The sequence below is a fragment of the Mesoplodon mirus genome (genome assembly GCF_964341445.2).
Source record: "Mesoplodon mirus genome assembly, chromosome: 9".
NCBI lineage: Eukaryota > Metazoa > Chordata > Mammalia > Artiodactyla > Ziphiidae > Mesoplodon > Mesoplodon mirus.
Window position 1 is genome coordinate 23,542,575 of NC_138985.1, and position 13,354 is coordinate 23,555,928.

General features: G+C 41.1%; 2 protein-coding genes and 1 pseudogene across 3 annotated transcripts in view; 2 read left to right on the forward strand and 1 right to left on the reverse strand.

The window, feature by feature from the left end:
- The window catches only part of PNPLA8 (patatin like domain 8, phospholipase A2), a 139,659-nt gene that overhangs the window by 82,005 nt on the left and 44,300 nt on the right, over nucleotides 1-13,354 (reverse strand). The window lies entirely within an intron of this gene.
- On the forward strand, nucleotides 3,907-4,840 carry LOC309810092 (putative G-protein coupled receptor 141; annotated as a pseudogene). Its single transcript has one exon. The product of its transcript is annotated as a putative G-protein coupled receptor 141 (transcript).
- The window catches only part of NME8 (NME/NM23 family member 8), a gene marked incomplete at its 5' end in the record, with an annotated part of 36,871 nt that continues 36,797 nt past the window's right edge, over nucleotides 13,281-13,354 (forward strand). Inside the window, one exon of the mRNA XM_082633104.1 lies at nucleotides 13,281-13,313. Within this exon, the coding sequence (XP_082489230.1) occupies nucleotides 13,281-13,313 (33 nt within the window). The remainder of the gene's footprint in view (nucleotides 13,314-13,354) is intronic.

Here is a 13,354-nt window from a genome sequence, read left to right on the forward strand (position 1 = left end):
CCTACAACTCAGATTTCGTATTTCTGAAATAATTTGATTTAAGGCGAGATGTTTAAAATGGGTTGAAACATTGGTTCCATGAGAAATTTTCCAGCTGAGTTGAACTGGTACATATTTGCTTTTGACAGTAAGACTTGGAAATCCCATCTTCTATTGAGCGTTTTTCTTGAAATAATTAAGCATATGGCTCTATTATGTTTAGATTTTGTTGTTTTATATCTCTGTGGCTACAAGCACTTTTGGGTGATTATCTAGCAGATGGCGTAGGTGGAGATGATATTCATTCTTTCCAATGCAAATGAAAATTTTATCAAGTTGTTACCTATATGTAGTCCATAATGAGTTTGCTTTACAGTTGACAAGAGTTCTGGTCCTTTTGGATTCCTGTAGCTGAACCGTAATATGATTTGGGGCTGAATTTGCCCACAACCTTTGAAGGCATGTTGGTCTCTTTCATCTTTAGGTGTACTAAACCCAACTTCCTTAAAATTATGCTTTGAGGTCTTAGCACAGCTAAAGGTGACTATGAAGTTAGAACAGGAAGTGAGAAGACTGATGTAAGAAAATTTACTTTTGAGAGAAAAACGTGCCGTCTTGTGGAAGTTACATCACCAGACGGTCGAGCTTCAAAAGGAACCATATCTCCAAATGGCAGTTATTGAGGGAAGGGAGTCTTGGAAAGTGAAAGCCAGAGATATAAATATGTTGAGTCTACTGTTGAGAATATAAAAATCTCACAGAAAGTACTCCACTCAGTCATTCTTATACTGACTATGAAACATTTTGGATACAAGTGTGATAAGAAAGAGCATTGGGAAAAAAATTCTAAGTTTTTCATGTTAATAAGAAAGTTACTGCAAATAAGTCATTGATAAATGAAAGTCTTAACTTAGAAGAATACTTTGAATCTGTCTCACCACTAGCTGTAGAGCTACACATCTGTTTGTGGCCCAGATGGTTTATCTGGGTCCTCCATCTTGACTGTTTAACTTCGGAAGACCTCAGTCTAAAGCTTGAGCTCTTTGCCAGTTCATTATTCATCCCATGACCTTTCTTGACTGGAGACTTGATTCTAGCAAACTGTTCTTATTACCTGTTCTGATGTAGATCACCAGCAAATGATCAAAGTGCCTTGCGTCTTCCACCAGCAGCAGAGCATAAGAGGAAAAGAACAAGTAAGTAGTTTGGGTGTTCATTTAAATGTTTCTGCATAGGAAACAGATCTACAAATTTCAGTACTTGCTTTTTTATTTAAATTTATTTTTATTGGAGTATAGTTGCTTTACAATGCTGTGTTAATTTCTACTGTACAGCAAAGTGAATCAGCTATACGTATACATATATCCCCTCTTTTTTGGATTTCCTTCCCATTTAGGTCACCACAGAGCACTGAGTAGAGTTCCCTGTGCTATACAGTAGGTTCTCATTAGTTATCTATTTTATATATAGTATCAATAGTGTATATACGTCAATGCCAATCTCCCAATTCATTCCACCACCCCACTTCCCCCCTTGGTATCCATACGTTTGACCTCTACATCTGTGTCTCTTTTTCTGCTTTGCAAATAGGATCATCTATACCATTTTTCTAGATTCCATATATATGTGTTAATATACGATATTTGTTTTTCTCTTTCTGACTTATTTCACTCTGTATGACAGTTTCCAGGTCCATCCACGTCTCTACAAATGACCCAATTTCATTCCTTTTTATGGGTGAGTAATAGTCTCACTACTTGGTTTTCATGAGCAAAAATTTCCAGGGGATGGTGGTGGTAATGGTAAGGTTCTGAGAGCAAGGAAAAGTGATGATCCAACTCCTCCCTTCCCTATGAATTTATCTCAATGCATTTAAATACTTATAGCATGATTCTGAGAGGTAACTAAAAAAGGATGGCATTGTATGTTTATGATATATCTTTGTGTACATTATAGAGGTAGAAGTGGCATTGACGCTTTGATGACCTAGTTCATGTCAGGGAATCTGTTGGGTCTTTAGACAAGCAATTTAACTTACTTCTCATAACATCCTTACAAAATAGATCTCATTCCCATATTTGCAACTGAAGAGGCAACTTCAGTGTTAATTATTTGTCCCATTGTTAGCCAGCTAATAACCTATTTCCAAACGTCACACTGCCTTGGCAGTTGTGTCCATTTAAACCGGTGGGACCTGATAAATTATTTAAGCTTTCCTTTCTTTAAGGTCATATCAAACTTAAATCTTGTCTGCTTAGACTTGAGGACTACCAAAATTTTTAAACTAAGTCAGTAGTATTGTATTTATTGTTCATAAGTCACATAAAACTATTTTGTTTCATACAAAAAGTGTACAGGCATTATGCATTTTATATATATATGTGTGTGTATATATATGTATATATAGTTTGCTAAAATGCATATTTCAGTACATAAAGTTTAGATTGTTATGCAAATTATAATTATATTTCTAAGTTACAATAAAATCTTATTTGAGGGTAGTCAATGTGACAGGTCCAATATAATTTTTCATAAATGAAAATTTAATTATTCTAGGAAGATTCCATAGTAGCAGGAGAAAAATTCTAAGATATTTAGACGTTCACTGTGGAATAACTTCTCCCTCAGATACAAATGCTCAGACTCTGCTTTTGGCCAGGTGGGCAGCAGATACGTGAGGAAAATGGACACAGATCCTTCCAGAGAGAAAAGTCTGACCTGTTGATGCCTGGGTCTCACACCACCTGATCAAAGGTCTGAAAAAGTTTGCTTTTAATTATAGGATATTTATTAAATGCTTAATAATGCAACAACAATTTTATGTAACCTAACTGTGTGTCTGCCCTACGTAGACTAAGGAGAAAGACGTAAATAATGTCTTTTTGCTTTTGTTGTTTTGCCTTAAGAATCATAACTTTATGTGGCTTTTTTTTCAGTTATAAAGCTGTCTCAAATGCACTGACTCATTTCATTTTCCAGTGACGAAGGCAGTGTGACCTTTTGCATTTCATAGCCAGAGCTCTGTGAGGCCAGGAGACTTATACACACCCTAAGAGCAACCAAATGGCCAAGTGACACTTAGATGCAGGAATGTACATTGCCAAGCAGTCTGTCTCTCTGCTATATGATCACTATCCCTTATGCACCCATACCTGAAAAACTTAAGTGAAAACTAAACAGAACCCACCCCGAACCCCAACTTTTTACCAAAATGTAACATACCAGTCCAGGAAAATTTCAGAGTTTAGAAGAAGAGTGCAGGTGATATTATTATATGCTTCTCCTTTCCCCAAAGCTATTCACAGAAAATATTTTAAAGTGTTTGATATACCTTCTTCCAATAATTACATGTGATTTACATGGTCTTCTCTGTGGTATCTCAAACTGGATTTTCTGACAATAGGATGGACGGCCTTTACAGATCTCATATGAACGAGTGTTGGGTGCATATGGACCCTGCCTTTGTTTAAAATTTATTTTGTTCATCATCAATTTTTTGCATTAATTTTGATTTTTAAAAAATATTGCATTAGACTATTATTTATTTTGATGACTGAGTCTCTAGCCGTTCCTTAAACTTCATGCCAGAGGCTAATATGTCTTATGCTCATCCCCGCCCTCGTATGTGAGTTTAGACATATCTGTGAGTAGAATGCCTGAGTGCACAGTTACAAGTTTTATATTCAGACAGTCTTATTTTTGTCATTTTGTTTCACTCTCTCTGTCTCTTCAATATCTTTGGGTAATTAAGACGAGTCTCTGACAATACTTATTGGGTACCCAGTTTTAGGCTTGTCAATAGTGGGCTGGGATGGCAAAACAAGACTATTCATGTGCAGCTGCTGTGCAGTTTCAGTATATCCATTCTAGTTTTGTAAAACTTTTGATTTAGGGGTTTATGGTCTTCTAAGCATTTTGTGGTGAAATATGGAGCCGATCAATACAACCACCCTAACGCTTCCAACATAGACCCGGGCCTCTGCGACAGGCACTGCAGGATGATTTTCATAATGCTCTACAGCACGGTTTTGCTGGGAGGTGCTGCAGGAGTTATTACAATGTCTTGTATGCCCAGAAGGAACAGCCAGTCAGTGATTGCCACCATCGTTCTCAACATCATAGTGCTACACTCCATCCTCCTGGTCAGCCTTCCCTTTCGCCTCAGCTATTATATATCAGTCGTCTGGGAGTTTGGATTCTTCACCTGCCGATTGGTTAGCCACATAATATATGGTCATATGTACTTCACCTTTGCTTTCTATGTGGCCATCATCATACTCCAATTGCTCATGTATTTTAAGAAACTCCAAATGCAGCAGTTCCAAAAGTACCATGCGGTGGTTTTAAGCATTATTATTTGGATGGTGGGTGGTGTCATTTTTTTGCCAATATTTTTTTTACAATATGGCACCCAACCAAGTTACTCAGAACAACAATACTTTGAGTTCTACAGAGACCTCAACCACAGGGAATGCATTATCTTGAACTACTCTATGATCATCATTCTGATGACGATGGTTGCCACCCTCTTTCTGATACAGATGGGGGTTATCATTCAACTGGTAAAGACTCTTTGGCCCGACATGTAGGCCCATCAAGAATGCAGAGCTCAAATCAAGAGCTTCTTCTTCCTCCTTGTAATAGTGGTCTGTTTTGTACCCCACCATGCCTTCCGGGTACATTTCATTCAACATTATTCAGAGATAGAAAATTCTGAGTTAGTTCTTTATAATGAAATTTTTTTTTGCTTTAACTACTGCTTGTTGTCTGGATATGTTGTGTTTCGTAGGGGGTGTTATCCATTAAATACTCCTATGTTACTTGCTTTGTAATCAGTTTTTCGCTATTGTGATAAAATAGTTTTGATTCAGTGGGTGCTTCCATGACTTTGAAATTTTTCAAATTCTTGCTCTTAATCATCATCAAAATTATTTTTCCATGAAAAGGTAATGAAGATTGATTGTTTCCCTCTTCTCGGAGAACTGTTATCAGTTCTTCATTAACAAAGAATATGTTTGATCACCTTAACTCTACACAAGTTGACCCCGACCATCCAGACTCAATCCCTATCTCTTTTTTCTTGCGATGTTTACTTCCGCTAAGCATAGCTATTGCCTTTCTCCATGCACTCTCCAGGCTGTTCTCCTCTTTGCATTTACTCTCACTGAGCTTTGATCGTAGAATGTTCTTTCCCTCCATTTCTAAATTATTCTTCAAGGTCCAGAGAACGTGAAGATAAAGACTCTACAGAAGCCTTAACTTATTCAACTTATACTCAACTTCTTGAAAATTTCTGATAGCCAGGAAAGCTATGGCCGCTGGCTGTGGTATTTGTAGGAAAGGATTAGCTCAGATAGTCAAGAGACTTAGAGGAAATTCTTTCGGGACTGATGGGGTATTGATGTGGTTTGATTCTGATTAAGGTATAGTAGGTAGTCAGGAAGCCAAGGTTACGTCCCAGATCTACCTTCCCAGACATGGATCCGTGAAGCAGGAAAAGAAACAGGAAAAAGTGGAAGCCAGCTGGACTTAGTTTAAGCGTGATGGCAGACTGTATTAAAGCCATGCCTTTCAGACTGTGGGACTGTCCTTAAGCTGGTTCAAGGCATCCTATATGACCAAGTAGTTTTATACAATTAAAATCAACACTGGTATCAGTTAAGTCAATAAAACAACCAAGACAACCAACTCAGAACTCAGATTCTACTTATCAAGTACAGACATTGATATGCTCTTATGCTTTGCTTTGCTTATAATTATGCTCCATAAAGTGGACTTACCACTTCTTCCAACTCATTCTGGATTTTGGAGAAAACTGAAAAACTCCACCAATAATTACAAATGTACATATATCTTGAAATTGGCTTTTGAGTTTCCATTTCCACATGATTTTCTATTGGGTCTATCAGGCAGAAAGTCAAATAGATTACTTGAAAAGGAGGAAAAATGGTATCCCCTGCAACAGGGAGAAATGATGCAGTATCTAAAGTTCACCATACTGTATGGTCAACATCATAAAACCTGTTATATGGGGACAATCTTTTTTTTTTTTTGGCTGCTTTGGGTCTTCGTTGCTGCGTGCGGGCTTTCTCTAGTTGTGGTGAGCGGGGGCTACTCTTCGTTGCAGTGCGCGGGCTTCTCATTGCGGTGTCTTCTCTTGTTGCGGAGCTCAGGCTCTAGGCACGTGGGCTTCAGTAGTTGTGGCACACGGGCTCAGTAGTTGTGGCTCACGAGCTCTAGAGAGCAGGCTCAGTAGTTGCGGTGCACGAGCTTCGTTGCTCCACGGCATGTGGGATCTTCCCAGACTAGGGCTTGAACCCGTGTCCCCTGCATCAACAGGCAGATTCTTAACCACTGCACCACCAGGGAAGCCGGACAATCTTTTTTTATTGTTTTTTTTTTAATGCATTTGCTTTTGAGCAGTAGACTTCAGAGTGGGAGTGGGAACAATAATAATTTAGTGGAATGCAGGAAGAGTGTAGTAGAAATTTATTTCTATTTATTTTCTATTAAAATAGAAATATTATATATTTCTATTAAAATATATAAAATATATATAAAGGAACTACAGCAATGCATGGGTATAAACTTTGAATATTACTTTATGGGGATGTATACAAATTTTTTTTAATGATAAGGATGTAAGATCAAAATAACCTGAAATCCACTGTTCCTGAAGACCATTCAAGCAATGACAATATTCTCTCTCAAAAGGTTTTTCTCTTAGGGATAAGACTACTCTTTGTTTAGTGAAGTATCTTGATGAAATGTAACGAAATGTAACTATCAAGATAATATAGAAAAACAACATATCAGGTATTACTATCAGATACCTGATGAATGTATTTGTACAGACCATCTATTATTGCCCTTGTCAAACTGCCTTATAATTATTTGTCTGTATGTAATTATCTCTTATACTCCCCACACTTCAGACCATGAGATACTTGAGAGCAAGGAATGGGTCTTATCTGATTGTATATATTTAATCCTACCCTACAAATCAAACCACTCTGTTTTTTTCTTTTTTCTTTTTTTTTTTATTGCGGTACGCGGGCCTCTCACTGTTGTGGCCTCTCCCGTTGCGGAGCACAGGCTCCAGACACACAGGCTCAGCGGCCATGGCTCACGGGCCCAGCCGCTCCACGGCATGTGGGATCTTCCCGGACCGGGGTATGAACCCGCGTCCCCTGCATCGGCAGGCGGACTCTCAACCACTGTGCCACCAGGGAAGCCTACCAACTAAGTTTTGAGTGTTTATGTGCAAGTGGTGAGGCCAGGTGCCAGAGAGAACCACAAGAGGAAGAGAGTAAAGTGAAAATAATTCAGCAATTCAGCTACCCAGTTCCTCTCCTCTGGGTTTTCATGTACATTCAGAGATCCAGAGAACCTACAAGTAAAACAGTAAGGTGCTGATAAACCTATGACCCAAGAAAAAAACTGAATACTACAGATAGTGCTGCACAAGGACCAAAAAAAAGGCAGGTCAGGGCAGGAATTTTGAATGAAACTTGAAAGATAATGTCAAATCCATACAAGAAGCAAAACAATCTACTCCTAGATCCTTCAGGGGTAACACTCTCAGGGGGTCTCTGGCATTTCTAACTTATACTCTCCTATAATCAAATATAAATATATTTTCTTTTAAATAACATTTTCAGACTGCACTTGTCCTTGAAGTCTATACTAGGAAGAGCCAAATAAAAAGCTCATCAAGTTTATGTTTCAAAGCCTCAACAGTCAAGCTTTTTGTAATTAGTAGGAATGATGTTTAAAAACTCAATTTCACCTATTGCCTTGCATGTCTTGAACGCCGGTAAATGTCTGTGATCATTTGAGAATAGATTGAAGCTTCTTTTTGTAGCAGTGATGTTTTTCCTTAAATAGTAAAATCATTATGTGAAGACTTTGAAACATGTGCATGAACAGTTGTGGCACCTACTAAAGGCTTCCTGTACGTGCTGCACAATAACATCCTTTTGGGTTAATACGAGAAATTTCATTAAAAAAAATTTCCAAGCACTGCACATGGGTTGGAGTACAGGAAGCAACTATAAGGTTAAGAGAGGCAATTGACCTTTGTAGACAGGATCCTTATTCCCATAATGGACCAAGTAGATGAGTAGAATTACCTGCAAGAGTTTTTCTGAACAGCACTTTACAATCAAGGATATATATCAAGGGTACGTATTGTCTCTACACTTCACCTTCCGGTGTTATAGAAGGAGTGGTGTATATTTTTGATAACTGCTATTTCACCAGGGTTAGGTTGTCAGTAAATTGACTCTTAGGTTCAACCCAACAGTTGGCACAGAGGAAGAGGTTCCTAAAGAGGAAAGTTCTGGCATCTGTGTTGCTGCCAACCTGAGCCCAAAGGAAAACTTTGGTTCCCCAGAGGTTTATCAGATGGCTTTCTGGGGGAACCTAGGAGAAGAACTGGGATAAAAAAAACTAAAGCTTGTGAAATGGGCTCCAGAAATTATGTGACTAACTGTTAGCCTAAAATCAAGAAATAGTTATGTATGTTAAAAAAAACAAACTGCGAATGGAGCAGTGCATGGTGGGAGGTGTGTTCCCAGGCTGCTCAGAATCAGGACAAAGACAAGCAGGGAATGTTGGTAGTCAGAGTTGTATTTGTCTTTCTCCAGCAAATCAGATAAATAAAAAGTTCGTGAGAAAGATGCCACCTTGGAAGAACAGAGTGACCCATGTGAAACTTGCTTAAAACAGGGAATTAAACTGGAAGTTACACACACGACTTGTACTCCAAGTATAGATATTACTAGTGAATTCACCCCCATAAAAGTGGGTACAAAGGGCTTCCCTGGTGGCGCAGTGGTTGAGAGTCCGCCTGCCGATGCAGGGGACACGGGTTCGTGCCCCGATCCCGGAAGATCCCACATGCCGCGGAGCGGCTGGGCCCGCGAGCCATGGCCGCGGAGCCTGTGTGTCCGGAGCCTGTGCTCCGCAACGGGAGAGGCCACAGCAGTGAGAGGCCCGCGTACAGAAAAAAAAAAAAAAAAAAAAAAAAAAAGTGGGTACAAAGTAATTCCCAGGCCAAGTCAGCCACTCACCCTGTCTATTACCCTCTGAGGAGGAGTGATGAGAAAACACTCATCCTGGGGCAATGGGGAAAAGAAGTTAAACCACTGGAAAGGCAGTAGCTAAGGAAGGCTCAGAAACACCATCTCTAAAAATTATCTGCTGCAGGAAATTAAAGAAAACTTGAGGAAAGTTTGATTTTTAAGCAAAGTTAAGAATCATAAAGTTATAGGGAAGGCAATAATGACAGGGGAGGCTGTGACGAAAAATCAGCAGGTTAATATCCAGTCAACATGGTTTACTGAGCTGGCGCAGAAAGATGCCCAGTTTAGGTTTACATAAAATACTGAATAAAATAACTCAAATTTTAATTTCAACAACTTTTAATTTAGCTGAAAACGAAGGGAAAGAAATACCTAGGACAGAGAAGCAAAAGAGGAAATTGAAGTCACAGGGGTGAGCTGACTGGAGCAGAAAGATTTCATTGGAGTATTAGAATGGAAAACAAGCCTTAACAGATATGGCTGGGATTCTGATATCTACTTCCCTGTAGGTCCACATACTACGGGGTTGAGAGTCCATAATTCACAGTTAGCTCCAACTACTTGTATACTGCTGGAAATAAAGACGGGCTGTCCCATTTCTGAAATGGAACTATAAACATTTGCCCTCCAACTGGTTTAGTGGAAGGTGTGAAGTGCTTGCCATCCATAGGAATTCTATTTGGATAAAAAGTCACTGATGAGAAATTCAAGTCCCAGAATTGTGCTAGTCATAGATATGGATTTGGATTTTCAGCTAAGGGAAATAGGGAATCTAAGCTGAGAAATTAACATACATATTGTCTGGTGGTCTAAATATTGATGGGCCAGGCAAAGGCACATGGGACATCATTGTGTAGCTATGCTTCCACAGTCCTGTCACAGGGGCTCATACTAAAAGCAATCCCTGCTGGATGCAAACTATTATATATAGACTGGATAAACAACAAGGTCCTGCTGTATAGCACAGGGAACTATATTAAATATCTTGTGATAAACCATAATAGAAAGGAATATGAGGGACTTCTCTGGTGGCGCAATGGTTAAGAATCTGCCTGCCGATGCAGGAACACGGATTCGAGCCCTGGTCGGGGAAGATCCCACATGCCGCGGAGCAACTAAGCCCGTGCGCCAAGACTACTGAGCCTGAGCTCTAGAGCCCGCAAGCCACAACTACTTAGCCTGCGTGCCGCAACTACTGAAGCCCGCGCCCTAGAACCCATGCTCTGCAACGAGAAGCCACTGCAACGAGAAGCCTGCGCACCGCAACGAAGATTAGCCCCTGCTCGCCACTAGAGAAAGCCCACGCGGAGTAGAGAAGACCCAACACAGCCAAAAATAAATAAATAAAATAAATTAAAAACAGAATATGAAAAAGAATACATATATATATGATAACTGAATCACTTTGCTATACATCTGAAATTAACAAAACATTGTAAATCAACTATACTTGAATAAAATTTTTAAAAAAGCAATCCTTGCTAAAAATTAACTCACAGGAAAAGTCACAAACACCAAAAAAAAAAAAAAAAAAAAAACACCATGAGGAACAGTCAGCTGACCCAATGCATTGGGTAGACTTGTATCCTAAGAGTAAGAGAAAACAAAGTAAGTTGAAAAATGTTAAGGTAAGCGTAAATGATAGAATTCACACGGCATGAAAAGGACAGTATGTTTTTTTTAAGTTACTTTAAAAATTTCCTGATATAAATTCTGCAAATGACATAATGAAGTAAAACACACACACAGACGCGCACACACACCAAGGTTTTACAAGACAAAGAAAGATGGTCCAGGGCCTTCTCTGGTGGCGCAGTGGTTGAGAGTCCGCCTTCCGATGCAGGGGACACGGGTTCGTGCCCCGGTCCGGGAAGATCGCACATGCCGCGGAGCGGCTGGGCCCGTGAGCTATGGCCGCTGAGCCTGCGCGTCCGGAGCCTGTGCTCCGCAACGGGAGAGGCCAGGGCAGTGAGAGGTCCGCGTACCGCAAAAAAAAAAAAAAAAAAGAAAAAAAAAAAAAAAAAGAAAGATGGTCCAGAAGAACTGGCCCAGGTTGGAGAAGTGCAAGGAGAGGACAACTAAATGCAATGTGGGACTCAGGATGGAATCCCGGACCAGGAAAAAAAGTTCATTCTTAGGAAAACGGCAAAGATCTGTACGAGGTCTACAGTGTAGTTAACACTTTATCAACGTTAGCTTCCTGGTTTCAATAATTATACCATAATTATGAAAGATGCCAAGCTAAGGGGAGAGCGTATGGTAGCTCAGGGTACTACTTTTGCAATTTTCTTGTAAGTCTAACTTGATTTTTTTTTTTTACATCTTTATTGGAGTATAATTGCCTTACAATGGTGTGTTAGTTTCTGCTTTATAAAAAAGTGAATCAGTTATACATATTCACCTGTTCCCATATCTCTTCCCTCTTGCGTCTCCCTCCCTCCCACCCTCCCTATCCCACCCCTCCAGGCGGTCACAAAGCACCGAGCTGATCTCCCTGTGCTATGCGGCTGCTTCCCACTAGCTATCTACCTTATGTTTGGTAGTGTATATATGTCCATGCCTCTCTCTCGCTTTGTCACAGCTTACCCTTCCCGCTCCCCATATCCTCAAGTCTATTCTCTAGTAGGTCTGTGTCTTTATTCCTGTCTTGCCCCTAACTTGATTTCTAAATGATTTTTTTTTAAAAGAAGAGCAGAGGTAGGCGCAGGAGAATTTGGAGAGACCGGCTGGCCTGGACCTTGGAGAGCCCTCCGCTCCAATCCGAGGCACACAGGTTTCATCTTGTACGTGGTGAGCCGCCGTGGCAGAGTCACGACGGAAACCTGCGCGAGCGAGCGCACGTTGGAGGCGGAGGGGAGAGGCTGGGGGCGCCCAGACGGGAGGAGGCAGCAGGGAGGGGCCGAACTTCGGCGCCAACTGCTCTGTAACCGCTGCCCAGGTCTGCGCGCTGGAGTCGCGGTCCTCGGGCGGGGGGGGGGGGGGGGGCAGGGCTCACGGGCAGCAGGACGGGTGGAAGGAAACGTTGGCGCCCTCCGCTTCCCGGCCCATCCTGGTATCCATCCTCTGCCTGGTCCTTCAGCTGGACCAGCCGGGGCAGAGGCAGTCTGGGAGCCCGGCGCCCCCTCTCCTCTCCCCCCGCCCCGCCCCGGTCCTGCGGGGCGCCCCAGGGACTTGGACTTGGCTGAACTCACCCCGCTGAAACTCAGACCTCGGTAAGGGAGGTGATTTACATCCCCCTTTAGTTCGTGTTCTTGAAACACCCCAATCTAGCAACCAGAGGAGGAGCCCACACCCGTTGCTGGATGGAGGCTTGTTTGTGGTCACTCCTTTGTTTCACACTAGTGTCCGCTGTCACACACGCAGTCAGACCCGCAGCTAAATGACCCTGACACCCGTGAATAGGGCGTTTGGGTCTCACTGATTTAACAACTGCGGAAAGTTTATGTCTTGGCCCAGAGCACACTAGTGGCCTTGTTCTAAAAATTAAATCTCCTTGGCGTGGACCCAAGAAAGATCCATGAGCGTGTTCATTGACAATGAACATGTGTGCACACAGAGGGGACAATCCATTGTACTGCAGGCAAACAGACAAAACTCTAAGAAACTGTGACTCCTCACAGTTCTTTTTGTTTTTGAAGCTAATGCTTTATTTCCGGTTCAGTCCCAGGAAATCTAGAGTAAAGGACAGTGGGTGCGTTAGCGAGCTGGCCATAGTTTTGCAAAACCCGCAACTGGCTGCTCATCTTACGGAACACCTTTTTAAAAAAATGTTCATTTTTTATACAATTTTTAAAGGTTACTTTCTATTTACAGTTATTAAAAAATATTGGCTATATTCCCCATATTATACAATACATCCTGGAGCCTGTCATACGCCCAATAGTTTGTACCTCCTATTCTGGTAACCACTAGTTTGTTCTCGATATTTGTGAGTCTGCTTCTTTTATGTCTTATTTTGCTTCAGAATTATTGGGAGAGAAAGATACTACGGCTGCTGCAAGCATTTAGCACAGTGCCCAGCCTGAAGAGTTCTTCAGAGACCCTGGCTTCTCTCTCTCCAGAAGAGGGGAAAGTGGCATAATCCAGTATTGCTGAAGGAAAACTTCTGCAGTGCGTAAGATGCTGCTTGAATGAATCAAGAAATGAAGAACATTATTTAAATTTCCTTTCATATGTTTTCTATTTTTCTTCCCTCTTTCATGTGATAGTGGATACATGGCAAGCAAAAAGCGAGAAATCCAGTTACAGGTGGGCAGGACACATCAACAAGTCTTTACTTGGTGCGCTGG